Source organism: Antedon mediterranea, chromosome 4 (genome assembly GCF_964355755.1).
Source record: "Antedon mediterranea chromosome 4, ecAntMedi1.1, whole genome shotgun sequence".
Classification (NCBI taxonomy): domain Eukaryota; kingdom Metazoa; phylum Echinodermata; class Crinoidea; order Comatulida; family Antedonidae; genus Antedon; species Antedon mediterranea.
This window is the reverse complement of record NC_092673.1, coordinates 11,110,101-11,134,219: the sequence shown is the minus strand read 5'-3', so window position 1 is coordinate 11,134,219 and position 24,119 is coordinate 11,110,101. Positions and strand designations below refer to the sequence as shown.

The following is a 24,119-nucleotide window of genomic DNA, read 5'->3' as shown; positions in this document are numbered from 1 at the left end:
CTCCTTTAAGTTCCTGATCGAGTTCTAATCGTTTTTTATTTATTTATTCTGGTTTATTAAAAACAAAGACATGGCAGTACAAAACTGAATTGCGTCCAGTAACATAAACATAAAAAATATATAAAAAACGAGCAAGATTTACACAAACATCCAATATAAAAATATATATATATATATATACAAAATGCATTAAAAAAAAAATAAAGAATATACAATTACAAATTTACAAAGATATATATCAAAAACGAGCAAAATTACACAACCATCTAATATAAAAATATATATATACACATAAATTCATAAAAAAAAAAAATAAAGAATATACAATTACAAATTTAAAAACTGCGAGTAAAATTATTAATTATCCGTAGGCCTATCAAAATTAAGAATTTCATATATATATATTATTGCACTATAAGGTCATTGTTAATCAGGAATGGGAGTGTGGATTTCTTAAATCTTTCTGTTCTACATTTAATTTGGGATATTTTGTTTGCGTTTCTGAGAGATCTACCTGTCGCTTCAGCACGGGTATTGGGGATAATATTACTAAATTTTTCATGGACACTCCTCCCAAACTTCAGAACAAGCTGGAGACGACGGTCACAGAGCCTATCAAGAGAAAATTTCTTTAGGGCTGCAGTGTACGAATAGTACCTCCTCCCTAGTAAAATTCTTAAAAACCTCTTCTGGACCGATTCCAGGTCAAAGCTTAATTCGGAAGTCAGGGAGGAGTGCCAGGTTGGACAAGCATATTCAATTATGGGGCGTATGAAAGATTTATAAATCTTAATTAACTGATCTTCTGGTGCACCAAACCTTTTAAGTACCGACACAATATGCATGGCTTTATTGGCCTTGCTAACGATCTCACCAATGTGTGTATCCCACTTAAGGTTATCTTGGATAGTTACACCTAAAAGCTTCAATTGTTTAACAGTCTCAACTTGGACTCCATTATTAGTCAGTAAATCATAGTAACCAGGAGTTTTGCAAAAGTTAATCTCCACTGATTTACACTTATTAGGGTTAAGGGACATGTTATTTATTTTACACCATTCCTCTAAATTACTAAAGTACGATTGAATAGAGTCCTGACAGTTATTTTTTGAGATATCAGCGAAGGTTAGATCGTCGACAAATTTCCACCTTGTAATGCAATCTGATGCCGAGTCATTGACCATTACTTGAAAAAGGCTTGGGCCAAATTTCGTTCCTTGAGGAACACCGCAAAATATAGATGTCCAACTGGAAATAGCGCTACCATAGAGCACTCTTTGTTCTCTACAAGTTAGGAAGCTACAGAACCACGGGATGATAGATTTCCTGACACCAATTGATATCATCTTACTGATTAGTACCTGGTGACTAATACGGTCGAAAGCTTTGCTGAAATCTACAGCAAGAATTCGTGCTTTGTGACCAGGTTTTTCCAGTCCAGAAAGAAGGTAGTGTAAGAGTCCAATAAGGTAATGACTCGTGCTGATACCTTTGACATTACCAAACTGCTGTTTATCTATAATGGTAGATAGGTCTTCATTTAACCATTTAGTTAGAAAATGTTCAAAGATTCGGATAAACAGTGGCGTAAGCGAGATCGGTCTAATCTGTTCTATACTGACTGTACCTTTTTTCTTTGGTATCGGTATAACGGTAGCTTGTTTCCAAGCTTTGGGTACAATACCTTCTTTCAAAGAAGAATTAAATATATGCGTTAGGGGTTCTGCTATTTCGGGTGCAAATTCTTTGATGATACAGTACAGGACAGAATTATTGCAAAAATCCCAACGCATTCAACACGTTGTCGTTGCGTTGTGTTTGCGTTGCGTTGAACGGCTTTCAACGTTTAGTTGTTTATTCAACGAAAGTCATTATCAGCATGTCAAGTAAACAATTAGTTATTTCAACGCTAGCTGCTGCAGCACTAGACTGGCCGATTGCACGCCTGAACGATCAGTAACAACAACAGGCAAAATACCTATCGGCAGTCACTACCAGATATTTTAATATAAATAAAATATATATGAAGCTTAGATATATTTTTAAGTATTGAACGGACAGTTACCAAATAAAACACACAGTGATATTTCCCAGTGTTTAGTGAAGGAAAACATCGAATAATAAGGTCGATGCCAAGTCTAACAGTTAACACTGTACTGTAGGCCTTCCGGGGGAAAACACGATCTCACGTCGTAAAATCAAACAACGTGGAAATTACTGACATCGACACACGAGGCCGCCACCCTGGTTTCCTCAAGAAAAACACCACGTGTGTTATGACGTATTTAACGATCGTTAATGACGACGAAGTAATTAATTTTATTTAGGCCTACATTTTTTAGCTGTTCGAGATTCAAGAGATAAAGTTAAAATATTGTTTCTCTATTTTGGTTTTTATTTTATAATTGTGCCATTGTTTGTTGTAATGTAATTTGAAAGAACTAAAAAATGTGACGTGTCCGACACCCATGAACCAATTTAAATCTTTATAAATCGAACAACATTACATTTTTAAGTACAAAAAGCGTTTTGAATACGTTAACAATAGAGCGTGTTGAATGTGTTGAACCCGTTGACCGTTCATTGACGACGTTAAACAATTGAATCCCATAGCGTTGAACGCGTTGAAAACGTTGCGCGTTTTGAAAAGCATCACGCTGTAAACTGATTAAAATCTTGGCTGTTCGCTCGCATATTCTCGCAACTCCCATCCCATTCATACAGTTTCAGGAGGAGGCCAATATAATTATATTAGAAACAAAACAATAGTATGTTAAAGAGAAAACGCCTAAACCTCGCCTGTAATAATATATTGTCTTGCATCAGAATAAAGTGGTTCTTTATTCTGAATTGTTTGGTTATTCAAATATTTGTGGGTTACACCTTGGCGTGAATAATTTGGTATGGCACAGGTTTTGATTTTAAAGAAAACGCCTAACATTGCCTATTGTCATCAAATTGGTCATTCCTATTTCTTGGTTATTATATTTAACGCTTTTCTCTGCATGGGTTACGTTAGGCATTACAATAATTAATTTATAATATAATACATGATAATGATATATTTATGGATATTAATAATAAAACTAAACGATTTTTTCCCTTTTAATTACGCGTTATTTCATAATGAATGAACTCTTCACCTTTCGATCAGTTCGTCCCTCACGTCACGAAAAGCATGCGTGAAAAAGACGACGACCATGCTGGATCGTTATGTTGGTGGTGTATTGTTGCCTTCCATGGCGGCGGGTGTAGGCTACGTTGTTTTTATAAATAATCGAGAAAAATGTAGTACAGTACTGCGAAGTTTTTAGTTTGGAAATAATTAATTACGATGTGACCTAGCCTCCAAGATTCACCGCCGCCTTAACTTTGGTATTTAATACTCCAGTTAATATAGGCACACAGTAATTGAGGACATGACCACTACTTTTAACTGCGATGGCAGACGCGGCTCATATACACACGGGGCCTACTCGTTAGTAGTAGGCCTAGCCTAGTGTAATATATTAAGCTAGGTTTCCGCGGAAAAATACACATTATGTTTGTTTTCTTAAATATTTGTAATACTGTATTTTATACTATTACTACTACTACTAATACACACTGGCAATCTGTAAATACCATACGAATCCGATTGTTCGTTATTTCAACGCAAACTCAACGCAACACATTGTGTTGGTTGAATAAACAGTTCAACGAACTCAACACTTTCAACGCCAACGGACAACGCAGTTTCAACGCGTTGTCAACACTTTAACAATGCGTTGAATGCGTTCAAAATCTGCAATAATTCTGTCCGGTACTGTAACTGGTGGAATTTCTCCAGGTGGAACTGATTTATTAATCTGCACTTTTAATAGTTGTTGTTTAACTTCAAAGCATAAAATTTGTGGCGGTGGACTCTCAGCTGGGAGGTATGTAGGTAATTCGTCAAGTTTGAGAGGATCCAGTTCACGACAAATTTTTGCGAGGTGTTCATTAATTTGTTTAGAGGCAACGGAATCTGGGATCGGTAAGGGATTATCAAATGTAATTCTTGGTTTGTCTTTACGTTTACCACAAATCTGCTTCACTTTGTCGTACCATTTTCGGGGATTGCTCACTTCAAGCATTTTTACTTTATAACGATAGTACTTCTCCTTAGCTTTCTTTATTTCCCATATTACCTTATTTCTAAGTGTTTTGTAACGTTCATGTTTTTTCTTCCTAAAAGCAGTTTGTCTATACCTGATAAGTTTTTTAATGTATGGAGTGATCCAAGGTCTATCGGTAGAATACACTCGCAAATGTTTGGTAGGAAAAAACTTGTTGTACGCGGAGGTGAGGGTATCGTTCATTATGTTCACTTTATCATCTACATCTTTTATATTATAGACCTGTGACCAGTCAAATTTGGTAATCCAGTTTCCGAAACTTCTCATCGACGAATCAGTACAAGGCTTAAAAATCTTTGTAACCATTTTATCATTACACTTAATTGAGTTCAGCGGTTTCCAAATAATGACATTGTGATCACTTTTTCCAAGTGGGGCTTGAATTGTAGGAGTCATATAAAAATCTTTAAGGTCCGAAATTATGAGATCAAGAATTTTGTCTCCTCTGGTTTTATCCTTAACAACTTGGTGCAAATCAACGACATGTTTAATTAGAGAGGAGATATCAACACTGTTGAAATCCCCAGCAATAATGACTTTTGCTAAATTTCTTCTTGAACGGATAGTGTCAATCGAATTTCTAAGATGGTTTAAGAGGTCACGTTGATGGTCTTTGTTTTGGCTGGGGCTACAATAAATGGTACACACATATATTTCAGAAACTTCACGGGGAAGCTTATAAGGCTGTAATTTGACCCAAACACATTCTAGTTCGTCTGGAACAGTAATAAAATCAACGTGATCAGAAGGAATACTGTTGTGGACGTAGGTTGCTACACCTCCTCCTCTGGTATTTGTGCGGCTCTTATAGAAAATGTTATAGTTACTGACCTTGCAAATATAGTCTCCATTAAACCATGTTTCCGCAAGTGTACAAACTTGGATGTTATTATGTTCGAGTGTTACCTGAAGGTCTTCCATTTTATTACAAATAGAACATGGATTCGTAAATAGAAAAGTGGGAAACTGGTATTTCGTCACTTTATTATTATTAATCTTATTAATATTAGCTGAGGTAGAGATTGGAATCAGGTTAGATTGATTGACGCTTTTTGATTTATTTAGTCTAACTGAACGGTGTGTGATCAAAGTATCAATTGTTTTCCTCATTTTACGGCCACCGCGACGTCCTCGGTGACGTCTACGGTTTTTTATGACACCTTTTCCTTGCCATATAATAGGTTCGTTTCCGTTACGAAATATTCCATTTTCTATTAGGGTTTTACAGCAAAAATCGTTCAGTATTTTACTCTCGCATGTAGAAGAAAGAAGTAAAATTTCATTTCGAGTATAGCAAATCATCGTTCAGGTTGAAATGACCGATTTATGTTAGGCCTACGCAAGGTCAAGTATGAGCTCCATTTAATTGACCGTAACGGACGCGACAAGCACACCACCTGCAGGCTCACTACGTACGTATTCCCAACACAACAGGGCTACCTATACATAGCCTATAGGCGCCTACTAGGTTCAAATTATCATCCGGAGAGTAAACAAAACCTCGCACAAAATTAGGTTATCCACAAACAACAAACATCAAAATATGATACAAATTAGCACAAACTATTGTACGACAATCATAACAAAGTTAATCCAAACAAAAACGGAGAAGGCGACAGCTACCGACGTACTCACAGCGCCATACGGGATACAAATGAATCGTAATTAAGTAATCGATTTCTGTGATAATTTCAAAATCGTTAGTAGCTTTGACTACTTTCCTTACTCCGAAAACAATTAATTCTGGTTATCTATAAGCCAGTTATCACAAGCTTTAAAGATGTATTGTCCCCCTGAACAAATAATGTTTAAAAATATTTTTGTTGAATAGACCATTTTAATGATACATAAAAGTTATTCACTTTGAAAAAGAATTGGATAAAAAAAAAAAATTACTGTATTTACATGAGAAAATCGTAATTTAAAGTAAAAAATAGTCAACCGGAAGTCAGTTGGCTGGCAGCCAGCTGGCTTCCCGTTTAATTTAACCCTTGACCTGAATTAGCTTATGAATTATGCATATTGTATGATTCTTGCGCGTGTATGTGACCTCTAGGTCATCGCAAAAAAAATACGACGTAATAATTATGGCGAGACGACGATGTGGGAAAGTTCTGTAGTTTAACAACAAAAAAACAATTCCTATCTTGAAGAAAAGACTATGGCTAGGCCCTACCAGATTGGTAAGTAAGATTAAGAACTGTAGTTTCTATTGTGCAGCTTTGTTAGTTAGTATAGGAAGCCTAGCTAGCCCAGAGTACAGCTGTACTGGCTAGTGTACTAATCTATCACCTATCTATGATGGGCTAGGCCTACCCATGGAGTACCATAGAGTAGGCCTAGCCTAGTAGTACTAGTTGTAGGCCTGAGTGAGTAGTAGGCCTAGCTAATACTAATAGATACAACTTGTAAGCCTTATTAATAGTTATTGCCATCCTAACTTTAAATAGGATTAGGCCTACAACATTACATTTATCTGTGAGCATGGAGTAAAGAATAAATAAGGTTTTAGTAGTCTGAATTTTGACACCACCACCTCATCTTATTTTTAGTATACAACTCCCTGGTATAATAGGCTACTATAATAATAGTCCTTTATCATTATTCATATCACCTATACTATACATCAAATAATCCAATATCCAATAATGTAATTATTTAGAGAAAATGACCAAATCATCTAAGTTAAATATTTTTTGGAATGTGTACTTTACAGTACTTTAGTACCGTTATGTTGAAAATTCCTTCCAAAGCAATAACGTTCAACCCAACATTTACACAATTAAACTTTTTATGTAGATATTTTAATAAAAGTGTCTTTCTTTTAAATAGGTATTAACACACTAATTGAATGAACAATATGAGCAAGTAGTGAAAAATGGTGAAGAAATCAACACAAAATGTGGTAGCAACATTCACAATTTTTATTTGAACGTTTGTTACTATGACACTTTAAAATGGATGAACAATCACAGAAGACAAGCTATTGCTGTAATGCCACAATCAACACATCAATTAATAGTTGAAAATAAATTGTCAACAATAATGCAGAAATTCAATGAAATATACTAGTAATTAACTCATTTTTTACTGTACTGTACTGTAAATCTTCACACATTAAAATTATGGAGATTTTATCTCATGTACTGTAGTAGTATTTTTTATTTATTTAATGCTGTTGCTATGTTTGCAAAATAATTTATATAAATTTTATTGCTTTTATTATGAAAACTATACAACATTTTAAAAGCTGGAAAACAACCAACACATTTGCCGAATGCTTTATGATAGTTATCCAATATTTATCTTGTGTTCCACTACCGAGTCTATTGCCAGTTGCCTTTATGCAGTATGGGTGTAACCTCTGTTCCAGTCTTCATTAGCTTAAGTCTATAAATTTAAAAACAATGATGTATAAATACAAAAGTCAAATAGAAAAGTTAATATTTCACAATTTATTGCATACATATAATTATTATTTCTGTACATGAATCTGAAGTTTTCAATTTGGGGTACTAATGTACAGTATAGGAATTCCTGAAAAGTACATCTCCTCCCTCAAAAAGGCCTAGTCTAATTACTAATGCAATCTATTCTACCGTCAACTTCTTTGGGTACTGTATCCTGATCATTTTCCAAATGTTTGTTTTTTGTCATCATTGTTAGTCTTTTTTTAGACTTTAAAATTAATTCTAGCTCCAAATGTATATTAATGGTACAGCAAAATAGTAGGCCTATTTCCTGTAGCTAGTTGTGGAGTGATAGCCTAGCTAGGTGAGTACGATATATAGGACCTAGCTAGGCCTCAAAGTGGGTTCCCGTCTACTTTTCTGACCCGATTATCTACCTGCCTACAGCTGCTACACTACACAGTAGTAAACTACTAACTAGGCCCTAGTGATAGTATTAGTAGGCTTATATTATAGCCCTAGTCTACATGTAGATAGCCAAGAAAATAACTATACGCCAAAAAACGTCTAGTTTGCGATATATAACTTTTATAGGAGGATGTGGCATTAATCTGAAATAAAATTATACTTTACCAGAAAATTAACGGCAGAGCTTTTTACATCATCTGTTCGTCGCACATGCTTGTTTATGTGGTGAAGATAACAGATCGGATCTCCCCTGTTTGGATGCTCATTAACATATCATGCATATTTATGAGTTGTTAGCTAACCATCAAATATTTAGGAATTTCTGCCCTTTGCAAAAAAGCCGTATACGATCCGTATACGCTGAAAACGTATACGACGTATACGGATCGTATACGATTTCACTGTTTACATTATTTCCACTCTGTTGCTCCACAAAGAGTTGGCGTCGTATACGTTTAGCATACGTAACGTATACGTTGTTTATTCCTGATAAGAATATCGTATACGGGACGTATACGAATCATATACGAACAAACTAGGCCATTTTATAAATTATAATAGTAATGAGTAGAATAGAGCTAAATAAAACATTTAAATTGTCATTACAACAAATACGTACGTAGGCTCTGGCCTAGTAGGGCTAGGCCTCTAGCTAGCACCAGCCATTAGATAGGCCTAGTCTACTAGTATTAATTATTAATAAGTAGTAGGACTAGGAGCTAGAACATAAGATCATATTTATTTCTATATTTATTAGATAGCCTAGGCTACCGATAAAATTCAAACAACGTTTTTCGCAAGTAAATAAAGTACGCTAAACAGGTATACTACTAGGTAGGCCTAGAAAAAACAAGGGGCCATTTTCACAAATCGACGATGTTGTTTGCAGTTTTCCTTTATAAAAATATGACAGAGGTCAGTAAGTGCAGCCGCCGACGACGACCGAGCGTCGCTCGGTTGCCTACAGTTCCAACTCGTGGTCGACTCGGCTCCCTGGTGGCCAATCATGCATATCATCGGGTGAATCATCGGGTTCGTCGTTCTCAATTCGTCACGCCACGTGCGAGCTTTGGGTGGTCAAATTACATGTTATGTTAAGCGATATTATTCCGCGACGTGTGTTGTAGCAATGGAGATGGAGTAACAATAATTCGGCAATGCCGAAGAGGAAAACCATGACCCAAAACAGAAGTAAGGTCATTATAATAATTATTATTTTACGATGAATACATTCGAATTTTGAATATATATAAATTGTATGAATTATGAATTATATATGAATTAAAAAAAACACAATTAGTGGTGATAGTAAATACAATTATATCGAATCTCAATTTATTCCCGGTAGCGAACAGATTGAATTGCTTTCATTATTTCTGCTTGGAGATTAAGAAATCATAAAACATATCTTTCTTTATTTTCATGGTATTCCAATAATTGTTTAAAAAATAACTACCCTCAACTTTAAATAACAAATTAAATAAGTCTACTAAACATTGTTGATTTCCCATGGACCCAACAATACCCCAACTATTTCATTAATAATTGTTTATTTGTAACAGTTTATTTGAAATCCTTGTCCTTTGTTAATTCAATTGTGTGACAATTAAATTAGATTGTACATGCTTATGCTGTATATCATGTAAAAAGATGATTCATGGTATATATCAGATTCTTAAAAAAGATCAACACTTTGAATTCTTAAAATGTGTTCTATATCTTTATTTGGAGTTAGACTCGTACTACATTCATTAAAATGATAAACAAATAGCCGGCAGACGTGTGTACAGAGGGGGATTATCAATGATGGAGGCATAAAAATAGGGTACCATTTTACCAGGGAGATGTAAAATAATTATTTAACAAACATTTAACTGGTTGGTTTTACTGCGTTCGCGTACAATTTATCATTTGGATTGTTAAAGTTATATGTAGGTTTAATGTTAAATTGTATTTATCAGTGACAACTCTAGGAAATTTACAGCAATTAGTTCTGTATGCCTAAAATAGTAAAATGCTCTAAATAAAAACGTCGGAGCTTCTTTTTTGTATTTCTGGCTGTTGAATGTTTTGTTATCACCCCCTAACTCTGCAACGATGATATCCATAATGCATCGTATTTCCATTTCACCGTTGTTGATATACTTCTACTAGCTAGAGTAGGTTATTAAGATAATACAATATAACCAAATCTAATATATGGTGGAAAGCTAGCTAGCTTATTTTCACCTATAGCCTAGCTAGCTAGAAGTCATCGAATTTACTATCTACCTGGGCCTACTGTAACTAGGCCTACATCCCATTTTTTATTTATTTTATGGTGAGTCAAAACCCGTAGCCAAAAAATCAACAATGATGATTGAAAATGAATGAAATCTGATCCATCCATGTGATGCATGCATGCAGCGCACATAACACAGGCACGTTTTGGGCGAATTTATTTGGATCATTCCATATATATAATAGGGAGCCACATGTATTCTACATTTTTATTAAATTGTAATTTATGGATTTTACTTACTCGTTTTAAATTTAATATACTGCGGGCCCAATTTAATATTTACTTATTTATTTCCAAGTACATTAATATTATTTAAAGCACTTTCAAATTAATAACAGCACATTTTGTGTGATTCACTTATTAATGGAACATACAAAAGGTAAAGAAATAGCAGAGGGGATAAACAAGGCAGAACAGCCTGGGTGGGTTTTTATGCTTGCTAGAAAAACAACGTCTAGTAAAATACAGCACCAAATTTTCATGAAAAAAAACCAAATTGTACACTAATTATCGAAGTCAAGATGCTCCTGCGATCGTAAACGTATGCTATCGTCGTCTTGTAAAAAGAGGGACAGTCCCTTTTCGCTTGGTAATACGATGCAGTTTGTATACACGCGTCGTCGTATACGGATCATATACGGATCGTATACGGAGCATATAATTAGGAAATTGTTTATAAATGATCGTATACGGTTCGTATATGTTTATTATGCGGGCAGGAACTTCCGAATTGACGTATACGTTTCGTATACGAAGTGGACTTCCTATACGAAACATATACGAAACGTATGTAAATCGTATACGTTCGTATACGGTTTTTTTGCAAAGGGTGAGCTTATGAGTTCGAAAATATGGTAAACTTATTTTGATTTTTTATAAACGAAATCAATATTTTTTTCGGATTTTTTTTCGGCGAAAGTGAATAACTTTATTATAACTACTAAATGGTATATTCAAAATTTGATTTTTTTCATCTTTATTTTTCATGTTTTGGGGACAATACAACTTTAAGATTTCTTTGTAGTACGAAGGCAATGTCTTCAAGACTATTGCTTGAAACCATGAGAGCTGAATCGTCTGGAAATTGGACCAGTCAACTGCAGGAGACATGTCGTTGACGTAGCAGAGGAAAAGTAGTGAGCCTAGGATACTATAGTATAGAAAGAAATTGCTGCTTCGTATCTACGTGTAACCTTTCATAGCCTATGCATAGGTAGATTGTAGGTCACTGTTCTCTGAACGTGGCCTACAAGTATTGTTAGTAGCCTATGAATATGATGTATTGTTATGATAATTTACCTGTGTCGATCGTCTGGTGGTTCGTAGGGTTAGTAAACACCATTGTCATCACCTTTAGAAGCATCACCTTATCATATAATCTGGTTGACCTAAGTTGGACAGTGTAATATGTTTGTGTTACTTCTTGGTTTTTATTTTCTGAATATCATTTTGGAAAAATGGTGCTAAATCCTGTTGGAAGACAGCCCCAGTCAGATATTCGTTCAGAGCTGTTGCAAATGATGTGATTAGGCCCTTTAGTTATTTATATGATTTATATTGTAATTATGCTGTATTACTATTAGTTATTACAATTTTTTATTTATAGTTGCTGCAATTTGTTTATGAAATAAAGCGATATTACTTGGTTTTTCAACCAAAAAAATTGAATAATTTTTATTATGTGTAATGGTTTAAATTTGACGTCGATACAACGTTGAAATCGTGAACACAACGTTAATCCAACTTGTAATGACTTCGTTGCTCGACGTCGATTCACCTTTCAAATCCAAGTACATTTCAACATTGTATCGACGTCGTGACTGGACGTCGAAGTAACGTTTATATTTGGCGTTGAAACAACGTCAAACAGACGACCAACATTTTATCGACGCCGTGATTAGATTAGTTTTTGGCCAAGTTGACGTGAGGCCGAGTTGACTTGAGGCCGAGTTGACTTGAGGCCGAGTTGACGTGGGGCTGTGTTGACTTGGGGCCGACTTGAATTGGGCCGACTTGACTTTGGCCGAAACGGTTTAGGGCCGAGTTGGATCGAATTCATGTGATCAATTGTTGATGAACCTGTCAAACCCCATGTATTACAATATTGTGCTAGCTTATTTAGCAATTCTTGTAAGGCCTATACTGTGTCACTAATTAGTACCAGATCGTCTGCGTATAACAAATGGTTGACATTTACATCACCTATTTGCATTTTATTTCATTTCTATTTTCAGCAATATGTAATACTTCAGTTAAATCCTTAAGAAAAGCGTTAAACAAAAACGATGATAATGGTGACCTCTGTTGGATACCACGTGCACATTTGATCCTATTTTAACATGTGCTGTTAATTTACTATACATTGATAATGATATAATAATATTAATAATTTTGCCATCTAAACCTGCTTGTTAAATATGAGAAAATCATGTCTAATAGAGTCGAATGCACATCTAAGATCTATGAATGCCATATAAACTTTGTAAACATTTGTGGTCAAACCAATTATTACATTGTTTCATTTTATTATCAGTATCAGGAATTTACTTAAGTGACGCCAAATAATACGTTGTCGATCTGCTGACAGTCACTCAATATCTCTAGCTAGGCCTACATTGCAATCGCTACTTGATTGAGCAGAGGTGGCGCCAGCGGGAGGGCTACGGGGAGCCTAGCCCCCTCGTCGGGGAGCCTAGCCCCCCCGTCGGGGAACATGGGTACTTTTTGTCGGGGAATATAATATACAGTAAAAAGCGTTCGCGTTCACTTCGTAGCTACCTTCAGCGCCTAGAAAACCGCAACGTTTCATTGATCGTGAGAGTACGTCAGAGTGATATTATGCACTTTATATGCATTCATTATTGCCAGCGATCTAACTTACTACTAAACAATAGCTAGGTTCGCACTTGTCTGGCGGTATCCCTTTGTACGAATCGTTCAACGTCGGGTCGAGACGCGTGATATCAAGTTCCATCCAGGGACCAAAATGTGTAATGTAGTTATTTTCCAGGCGAAGTTTACCGACGGTTACCGAAGGGAACACGGGTACTTTTTGTCGGGGAATATAATATACAGTAAAAAGCGTTCGCGTTCACTTCGTAGCTAGCTTCAGCGCCTAGAAAACCGCGACGTTTCATTGACTGTGAGAGTACGTCAGAGTGAATTATGCACTTTATATGCATCCATTATTGGCAGCGATCTAACTTACTACTAAACAATAGCTAGGTTCGCACTTGTCTGGCAGTATCCCTTTGTACGAATCGTTCAACGTTGGGTCGAGACGCGTGATATCATGTTCCATCCAGGGACCAAAATGTGTACTGTAGTTATTTTCCAGGCGAAGTTTACTGACGGTTACGTCGTGTACTGCGTCGACGTACGCTACACTACAGCAAAAACGAATTATGTTAATTGTTCGTATGTTCACCAATTTTTTAATTTACAAGTAACCTTCTGTACCGTGGGGCACCTAAAATAAATTTTTCATCCATTACTAAACAAAAAAACATGCCATTTTCGCTTAGCCAACATCTTATTATAGCTAAGTTATTACATTTTCAATGTCCTGTATGTCATGAATTTCTCACCACTCGGAAGTCCAGATGGTACGCACGCATACACTTGGGAGGAATAAACTTATTTTCCCGACTGAAAAAGGTCTACGCTTGCGTTTTTTAAGCCTCTAGGCCTGATGTTTCCAAAGTATAAAATGCAATTTTTTGAAGACCTGCAGCTCTAGTTTTAAACAGTTTCTTAGCTCAGCCCCAACAATAAATCTGGTCATATTTCGAAGTACAAGAAGTGCATTTTCCTAACATCTCTATTTTTCAAACATTTCTTAGCTCAGTCACAACCATGATAGGGACTTTATAATTTGTTTCATGTTTTGAAGTATAATAAGTTCAATTTCCGGGACCTCCAACTCTATTTTTCTAAATTTTCTTTGAACTTTTATTTTTTAAATTGAAAAATATGGATTGAAACAGTCATCGCGCATTGTTTTTTTGCGCGCAGTATTTTATTTATGCATTATAAAAAATGGAAAAAATGGCTACCCTAAATCTGATTAAAATGATCTCAAATGACGCTAGAACGCGTTGCTTCCGGGGGCTTCGCCCCCTGGACCCCCACCGGGGGCCACCCCGGCCCCAGCCTAGTGATGCTCGTTTCGCTTGCATAGCCCCCTCGTCGGGGAATGTAGCCCCCGCGTCTGGAAGATCCTGGCGCCACCCCTGTGATTGAGGTGGCGATGTTGAGGTTTACGGAGATCAGTGCTAGGCCTAGACGAATAAATGTTTCTTTTTGAATGGAAATTCATTTTCGCCAGTTTTGCAAATAGCTATGCTAGCGTAGAGTATGGTGTCTAGATCTCTACTATTATTAGCTACTGTAGGCCTACACACTACACAGAGTTCGCTTCTGGGTCAACAAAATAAGTGTCTTCTGCTAAAATGACATCAGTATCTAGATCGAGAATGTGTGTATGAACGAACACCCTGACCGTTTGTATCTGGATAAAGCTAAGGGTTAGTGGCTATGTGTGAACATAGCCTATAATTGGTTCACATTACATGGATAAACATGTGAATAATTACCATCTATTATTTTATTTCTTGATGACAAACAAATATTTGTATTTCAATGGGATTAAGTATTAATTTTGTGATGGTCAAACCAGTCTGGCTACCTCCATAAACCGCCAAACATATTTTTTAAATTTACTATACATATTATAAAGCTAATTATATGCTACTGTAGGCCATCTATGCCTGGTGTAGCATTACTTACTGTTTTGTGTACATTCTGTTGGTGGTGAACATAAACAAACAAATAAAACTGTGAATTAGTTTCGACTGCTGGACATTGTTGACAATGGAATTTATTTTGTTTTTTAGCTTGTTATTTTACCTCATTTTTAAAGACACCTTCCCTACAATTTGTGAAGTTTTGTAAAAATAATACATAAATATATTACTTTAAAAACATTAAACCAGGTCAAGTGAGAAACAAAGCACTACCTAAGTAGCTCGCGACAGCTGACCTCTCGTGGATGGTCTTTAGGCCTAGCTAGTTAGGCCTAGCCTAGCTAGGGTTAGTTTTGTAGGCCTAGCTGGTAAATATCGGTAACGTAAGCAGTATATACCTAGCCTGACGTTGTATAGTTGCTGCATTAATTGTCTTTCTATTTTTTCCAGACTCTGTTGATACAAATTGGGGAAAACCCGGTATTTTCGCTGAAAAGTCTTCCATTTGTTTTGGGCTCACGATCGATCGAAAAGTGGGTGAATTACAGAAGAAAAACAAAAATATCAATCCGTGTGCAATGCATTTTGGGATTTATAGCGGGCCGCTATAATTATTAGAATCGACTTATTTTTCACATTTTTAACCATTTAAAGACGAAAAAAGTTATCGCAATACGACCATATAGTATTATTTTTACATTAAATATAGTTTGTGATCTTAAATTAGATCTAAAAACGTAGGGAAGGTGTCTTTAAATTGCTTTTTTAATTTAAAAAAATGTTATAATTAAAGATAGAAACCCCTAAACTACAGTGAGTTTTTATAATCATTTAACAGTTGGAAGGTAATCTTGGCGGTGTCCCTACATTTTGAAGAGTGCCATAGGATTTTTTGAATTTTGTAAATTAGGTTTAATAGTATGAAAATATACAGTATGGTACTAGCATGTACTGTAGGATAATGTAATTGTCTCTAAATAATTATTTACAGTAAACATTACTGATAAATACTGTAGTTATTAATAATTTATTGCTATGTTAGATCATGTTTTTAATTTTATTTTCTATACTAAAAATTATAATACCAAAATACCAAAATAATTGTTTGACCTTTACTCTTTGAGGCCTTAGTGGAAATCCTGGGAGTAATTACATTTCTGATAGCTGTACACAATTTCCTTTAATTAAGCAAAATTAATTTTTGGTCACCTAATTGCCTATTTTCCTATGCAGCCACAGAATTTTACATTTTGCCAATGAGTGTAAAATTTGTGTCTTTGTCTGTTTCAGATTTATATTTCAAGTATTTGTTTTTATTAATATAGTTTACTTTTATATTGTATAAAAGTATAAAAATCTACTGTATGTCAGTACAAATTGTTAGATTGCAATACATTTAAAACTATTTTAGGCCCTGTTCAGACCCATGGCGTTTTAGGTTACGACGCTAAAAGAATGTGTGTCTGAACAGTTTGGGATTAGCGTACAACGCGTTGTACGACGCTTGTAGCGTTGTAGTGGAAAACGGTTAATAGTACCGTTTTAGCGTACTACGCTACTGTAATTAAACGTTGTATCTTTAAGCCTAGCTAGAGCCATTCACGCATTCATTTAAGCTAAAAGCTAGGATGGGACATCAAGTCACTCATTCATAAATCAGTATACAAGGCAGACTAGACTGGACAAGTTTAATGCTGAAAATCCTTAACTCCTAAAAAATTCAGTAAACAAGGGGAGCTGTATCTTTTTTACTAGCAAGTTAGGGGGGTGTCACGAAACCTAAGACCACGAAAGCTAAGACCCCCTAAGACCTAAGATCACGAAAGCTAAGACCCAAGACCTAAAGATTGCAAATTCTAAGATATACTACAGCTTAAAAACAATACTTGTTTATCCATACATAATTTTAAACATAGTAGGTTTCATTTATTACCATAAATATACTTAAATACTACCGCAAAACATAGATAAACTCACATTATTTTCGTCCGTTGAGTAAATGTATATTTTTTCTTTACAACAAACAAACTTGACTGGTTGTTTGTTGGTATATATTTACTCCATTGTGTTGGTTCAGAGGATGTTTTTCTTTCGCACCTGCCTTTCTTGTATTTTGACTCCAAATTTGTTAACTGACTTTATTCTGAATATCACACTTTAAAATTAGGACTTATAAGAACTTTCAGAAGGAAAAACACATAAAAACAAATAAATAAATCCTTTAAATTGATGTTTTTACAGACGTGTTTCTTTGTACATACTGTAACTCCTCATGCTCAATGTTTTTGTTTCTATGAAGCGCCAAAAGAGCAACAATAATAGTACAAGTATAAAAACAGAAAGAAAACGAAACAAAAAAACTTATTATCATGATTTTAAATTAAAATTTATTTGCGAGTATTTATTTCTTCGTACTAGCATGATTATACTATTATTATTACAATTTTAATTTTACATTGTTCCATCCACACTGTAGATGGACTCCACAGAGTTTTCAGCACTCTATATCATTTTTGCTCTTTTGACGTTCCATAGAAACAAAAACATTGAACACTACAATTACTGTAGTACGTAGTGTAGGCTAGTCATGCGAAATTCGCAAACAGTATGTGTGCGAGAAAAACGTCTGTAAAATCATCAATTTAAAAATGTATTTGTTACTTTTTATGTGATTCTTTTTCATAAAGTGCTAATTCTAAGGTGTGGTATTCAGAATAAATGTTGAGTTAAAATACAAGGCAGGTGCGAAAGATAAATATTTGTAATCTTAGGTCTTGGGTCTTAGCTTTCGTGATCTTAGGTCTTAGGGGGTCTTAGCTTTCGTGGTCTTAGGTTTCGTGACACCCCAAGTTAGGGTTATTTTCAACAGACTAATCACAATTTCCCTCCATGTGCTTTACACACAATACAATCTATCAGGAGGCCTGTTTTTTTTCGCCAGATTTTCGTAACAACACAATTAGAGCCTTGGGGAAATGTTTTTTATTACAAAATAAAAACAATAGAAACTATATTTAAACAAAATAAATGCTGAGGTTTTATTATTTACGGCAAATTTTGTCCTGATTTTGTAGGGCTAAGATCTAGGCCTATATACAGTGGAAACAATGATGAAACATGTGGGTAAGAGCACAAGAATATGCAACTAGAAACAACCTGAATGACGCACTTCCGTTGTAACGATAATCGTACGCTATAATAATAATAATAACAGGATTTTTATAGCGCACATACCACTCAAGAGTGCTCAAGGCGCATGAGTGGGTCTGAGGTCTGAACACCTCATTTTTTTCTCTATGGTTTGTAATGTGACCTCTCTAGTAACGTCATGAGTCTGAACATAGCCTAAATGTTGCTACCTACAGTAGATTTAGAATGAAACAAAGAGAAGGAAATGCTCTTGAAATCAATTTATTGCCTAGTCTAATGTGCATTAGAAAATAATATAGAATTTTTGCACTTTTTTAGCTCTTCGTTTACCTGAGGCTTCAACACCAACCAGAAACCGACCCAGGCACCATGTGGACTTCCCTCGACCTGGTCCACCAGTACATCGTCCATCAATTACTAGGTTTGTAGTACATTTTTAATAAACTTTCCTTAAGGAGTTCATGGGTCCTTCACTGATTGAAATTTTATAATCGATTTTGATCAATTAATTTGGTTTCTCTATTTTGTAGTTAGGCCTACTTTATGAAAGCACATGAGTACTACACACAGTTTTAGTCTTAACCAATTATTAAAACCAGGTTACAAATTATCAAAAGTACAATTTTAAAGAGAATTTGTTGTTAATATTGATTTCTTAAATCTACAATGAATCGTTTTTTGTAGTTCAGAAATTGATAAGAAATTAGAGAAAATAATGTGTCAAACTGGAAAGCTATCAATTAATGGAGAGGTAAGATATTTGGTTGTTTCATGTATTATATCGACGAAAAGTAAAGAAATTGCTAATAGAAACTAGATTTGAACTCGTCACTTTGACGAGTTTGGGTTATCCGCGCAAACAATTATTATGCCATATCCTATGATAATTACATTAATGAAAGTTTAAAGAATTTTAGACGGGGAAAAAGCGAGATGCTTGCTACTTTAAATGCGGTGGAATTTTACGAAAGATATGAAAATCTTTCTTTTTGAATTCAACTGGCCATATGATGAAGTCATGACACCAAATAGACAACATTTTATAGGAATTCATATCTAGAATTTCACAGCTTCCATATTAAGTTTTAATCATGCGGGTCACTTTTCATTCTGAGGAGCTATAACACATTGAAATATACTGTATAGACGAAATTAAGTAGGTCACGTTATTCAAATTTTTTAATAGGATGTAGGATAAATTTGTTTAACGCATGTGAAAGAGAATTGATTGTGAAAGAACATATTCAAATCTAGGGTGAAATGACTTGTACTAAAGCGAAATAAATTATATTTAAAAATTTTGAGTGGCCATATGGCCACGTCAGAACATCCGGTAGGTACAAATTTTACATCAATTATTATCTCACTCATCAGCTTCCATAATATATTAAAAAAAATTTGGGTAACCAGCCATCCTGAGGCGCTATAACTGATTAAAAATAGGTATATTTTTGCACAAATTTGCATTAAATTACCCATTCTTTAGCACACGATTATTAAAGTTTAACGTTCACGTGCGTCTTTATTTTGTGATTAAAGTTAATCAAAATGAATGAAATCTACTACTGTACAGGTGGTATGAAAGCAAAAATAAATTGCAAAAACCATTTTTCTATGCTTTGTACGAGCTGTGCGCACAAGCGCGTGCGCAAAACGCAAACAAATTAATCAAATTTTAAAATGCTCAAAATGACCTGAAATTGAAATTAATTTTGCACATTTTGAAATTTCAGATACGCATACTCGCGTAATTTTTTTGCATATCACGCCATTTTTATCATGTCAAAAGTTGCTCCATATTATGAAATACAATTTCATAAAGTTTTGTTGAAAAATAATTTTTTGAGCAACCATAAAATTTCATAAAATCGCGCGTAACTTACGCTGCTCGACTCTAACGTCTACATACAGTTTAAGGTCAATCTTCTGAAAAAGTTATACAATGTTATGTCCACAAAAATTAGAGATACATGTGCAACAAAATTCTGGGAAAGAATTCAGAATAAATAACAAGGGGTTAATGTTTTAATTACACCTGTAAAAACAATATAAATAAAAATCGGGGATCGTAAATGTTTCAAAGAATACACAAATTAGAAGTTTGTCGCAACTATTTTATATTAATTTTCCAAATTAAGTCATGAGAATGAGAAAAATTCCTCCCAACCAAGATTTGAACCCGGAACACCAATCAACACAACATAAATCTCGGACAATACAAAAAATTTCTATTGATCATACATTCCAATAATTATCAATCTATAGTTTCCCCTATGTGTCATAATTTTTTGGGATTTTATTTGTGTTACATGAGCTTGTTGAAAATAAGCACTTTCTTATCAGTGTGGGGGATATATCAAATTACATGGTAAAATCTCTATTCTTTTGTACACAAATTTTGTAAATAGAGAGGCATTTTAAAAAGCTATGAAAAATAAATGGTGTGGTAAAAAATGTTATCAGATTACTAAATATAGGTATATAACTTGAATTTTACATTTCTGGTTTTTATTCAACTTCAGATTTTTATTTTCATGCTATAGCAAAAATTATCCACCGTATATCCACCATCTTTTTTCACTTTTTAGGGAGTCACCAGACATGTTATTACATTAGGTTAAACTACCTATTTTACTGATAAAAAGTCTTGGTTTTTATGGCAGAATTTTGCCAAATTTTGTATTTGACCATATCAAGAGAAATTCATGTTTTTTCGTTTTGATTTTTGTTACAAATATTTGATTTATGTACAATTAACCAGATATTATTTTTAAAATTCATGCCTACCTGAGCTTTAAAAGCATTTGTCTCAAAACACTGATTGCAACAGCCAAAACTTCAGACTGTGATATCTCTTGAAGTAGACATGGCATCAAGATATCTTTTCAGCATTTTAAATTTTGGATTATGTAGTTTCAATATTTGTGAAAATCTTAATTTTTGAAAATTGCTGAGTCTGATTTCCCTTGCATGTGCCACAAATGCTGTTTTAACCTATTTATTCCCTTGAATTATGCACTTTTCGAAAAGCAGCATTATAACGTCAACTTTTTATGATAGGCCTAATTTAGTAAATGTTTTATTGACGATTGCATTTGTATAATTTATAACATGGAATAAATGCTGTGATATAATGTCTTGGGCTTGAATCCGATGATTGAAAGAAAATGTAATATGAAGAACTGGACATTAAATTAAATCAATAATTAGGAGTCGATTGTTGAAATATAATAAATGATAACTAGACATGTAACTCGTTACTTTGACGTCACTTTGACGAGTTAGTTATCCGCATGACAAACGCCACGTGCACGTCATATACGTTGGAATATTGCACACAGAAAAAGATTATGGCATTATGACCTGAACTGAAGAATATGATATGTTGTTATTGCTGATTTCTGTTATTTTCTGTCATATAGTATACACAGTATAATCTGTATACATATCACATACAGTGTAGAATAGGTGAAATTATGGGACTCGCTATTTATTCCAATTTTTAACATGTTGACGGTTTCAAAATGAAACGCGAAGGTAGCAATTTCGGAAGGAAATTATCTCAGCAACAAAATATTAACGTGTAGAAGAAATTTGAATACGTGAAATATTGATGCGCGCTCTTTTAAATGTAATGAACTATGACGCAAAAGATGAAAATACGACTTTTTTAAGTCAAGTGGCCATATGATGACATCACAACATCCGATTGGCAAAATGTCTGGCAATAGCTTCCAGAAAACGTTTTAATCATGATTATCACATTTTATTCTTACGAGCTATTACAGATTAAAATTTACTGTAAAGATGAAATTAATGACCCACGTAATTTTAATTTTTAAGCATGATGACGTCATAAAAATTAAAATATTTTTATTTCATGCGAAAGATAGTTGATTGACGTAGACAATATTAAAATGTCGGAGAAAAAGAAATACCTAAATGCGCTCCATTGAATGTGATGAGCAATAACGAAAGAGACAAAAATCCTATATTTTACATTCGTGTGGCCATACGATGACGTCACAATGTTTTTCTAGCCTTAATAATGCATGATCCGATATCTACAACTTATCAACTTCTAGATTTTGTAATAAAAATAACCGGTTCACGGTTTACTTTAGAAACTATGACTGTTAATAAAAAAAGACATTATTTTGACGATTTTTTAAGCTTTTTCATAAAAACGCGCGCGAATTGTCTACATCAACATGTTTGTATGGCGTTATATAAACTGGAAAAGGTCTAGATTGTTTTCAAAATTACTAAGAAAGGCTTGAAAAATATAATTCAAGAGAAAAAAACATGTTTTTCATACTCCATGCGCACCTTACGCGTAAAATTTTTTTTACAGCGTAGAAAGTTGATTAGAAATTAATTTTGCGCATTTTGAAATTTTAAATGCGCGTGCACCCGTAACTTCTTGTGAAACATGCCATTTTTAATCCATAGAAAGTTTGACCTTGATATGACTTGTGTAAAAAAAAAAATAGAGCTTGGGGTTTAATCTATGATCAATCATTAAAAATCATAAAATCGCGCATAATTCATGTTGCGCAACTCTGATGTCATTCAAAATGTTAGGCGCACAACTTTACGTAAATGGCCGCATGTTGTCAAAGTTATGAAATGTTATGTTTACACATTTTAGAGAAACGCGATGCACAAAAAAGCGAGAACAATACAGAAAAAAAATATTGATCCAATACAATAACCAGGAGTTATCCGCTCTACCAAGCGGATAACTAAATTTAGCCACTATTCTATTGACGGGTTAGGCCAACATCATAGATTAGCCTAAATATACAATAATAAAATAAATAGAATTGGATTATGACATGAATTGTTTTTGATTTTCTATTTTACTACAGAATAAACAAATACAGTAATACAGAACAGTTCTGTATTATAAAATCGTTTTTATTCTAATTTACGATGCTGTAAAATAAAACAAACAACTTTTTATTTCCGCGTATAGAGCGTATAACATCTAGCGCATTGACCAATAAACTTTGTTGCGCCATAGCAACACATGCAGATCACTGTTCCAGAAACAGACATTTTCTGAAATTATGCCATCTCATAGTAAATCAAAGTTTTCATTGGTTTCTTTTTAAAACTCCGCCCTAAAACTTATTTTGAATGTCAAATAGTACATGAGCTTTATTTTGATGTGTGACCTTTCAACATTGTGCAGCGAACTGTCTCAAACTCAGCCACTTTTGAATTTACGCCAAATTTTAGTGTAGATCGTAAATAAATTGTTATCTTTTTTCATAATTTTAATTAAATTTTGGAAGTTCAAATAAATAATGAAATTTTTTTAAGCTTCAAGGATAATCAATTTGTAGTTGATTTGGACATATTTTGGCTGATTACATGAATTTTGAAATACTAGAGGGTGAGCTCGCTTCGCTCGCTCCCCCTCTAGGAAGTGTAGACGATGGTTCTCGAAATGATAATGACTCGGGACATAAAAAGTTTTAGAAGGACATTCTGGCCAGGACAATTTCGGTCGGTTTACCATTATTTAAATGCTTTTGATATTCGTAATACTAAACGTACTCACTAACCTAAATGTCTTAGATGATTAATTAGCGTTTTAGGCGTATAGTGTTTAATGTAGATATGAAAAGTGGTAAAAAAGAATACTACAAATGCTTGGTAAATTGTAGATAACAGTCCGAAGAAATCTACTAAAAATAGTATAATTGTGTTATAAATATAATAAAATTGTGTGTATAAATGTGGATGGGCGTTTATTAGATGTATTTGGGGTGTGGTGGGGGGGGGGGGGGGGGGGTCGTGGTTTGAGTAGCGTAATTATTTTAATTGATGTTTTATTGGGGAGGTGTTCCGGGCATTTATTCAAATAAATACCATCCTAATTGGTATAATTATACATTAT

At 34.2% G+C, this 24,119-nt stretch overlaps 2 protein-coding genes across 2 annotated transcripts in view; one reads left to right on the top strand and one right to left on the bottom strand.

Moving 5' to 3' along the window:
- Nucleotides 1–24,119, top strand: part of LOC140046645 (dual specificity mitogen-activated protein kinase kinase 7-like) — an 80,960-nt gene that overhangs the window by 1,807 nt on the left and 55,034 nt on the right. Inside the window, exons 2-3 of the mRNA XM_072091349.1 lie at nt 18,530–18,632; nt 18,896–18,962. Coding sequence (XP_071947450.1) covers nt 18,530–18,632; nt 18,896–18,962 — 170 coding nt within the window. The remainder of the gene's footprint in view (nt 1–18,529; nt 18,633–18,895; nt 18,963–24,119) is intronic.
- LOC140046580 (uncharacterized) lies at nt 405–8,232 on the bottom strand. The gene is made up of 3 exons (XM_072091276.1): nt 8,201–8,232; nt 3,807–7,547; nt 405–1,634 (listed from the first exon to the last, which is right to left on the bottom strand). The coding sequence occupies exons 2-3, from the start codon at nt 5,457–5,459 to the stop codon at nt 405–407; spliced, it is 2,883 nt and encodes a 960-aa protein (XP_071947377.1). The 5' UTR covers nt 5,460–7,547; nt 8,201–8,232.

What these genes read in the sequence shown, in the direction of transcription:
- LOC140046580 (XM_072091276.1), bottom strand. Translation starts at nt 5,459, where the DNA reads ATGATTTGCTATACTCGAAATGAAATTTTACTTCTTTCTTCTACATGC. An exon ending in GAGAAATTCCACCAGTTACA is followed by an intron (nt 1,635 to 3,806) that starts GTACCGGACAGA and finishes CCGATACCAAAG; the next exon opens with AAAAAAGGTACAGTCAGTAT.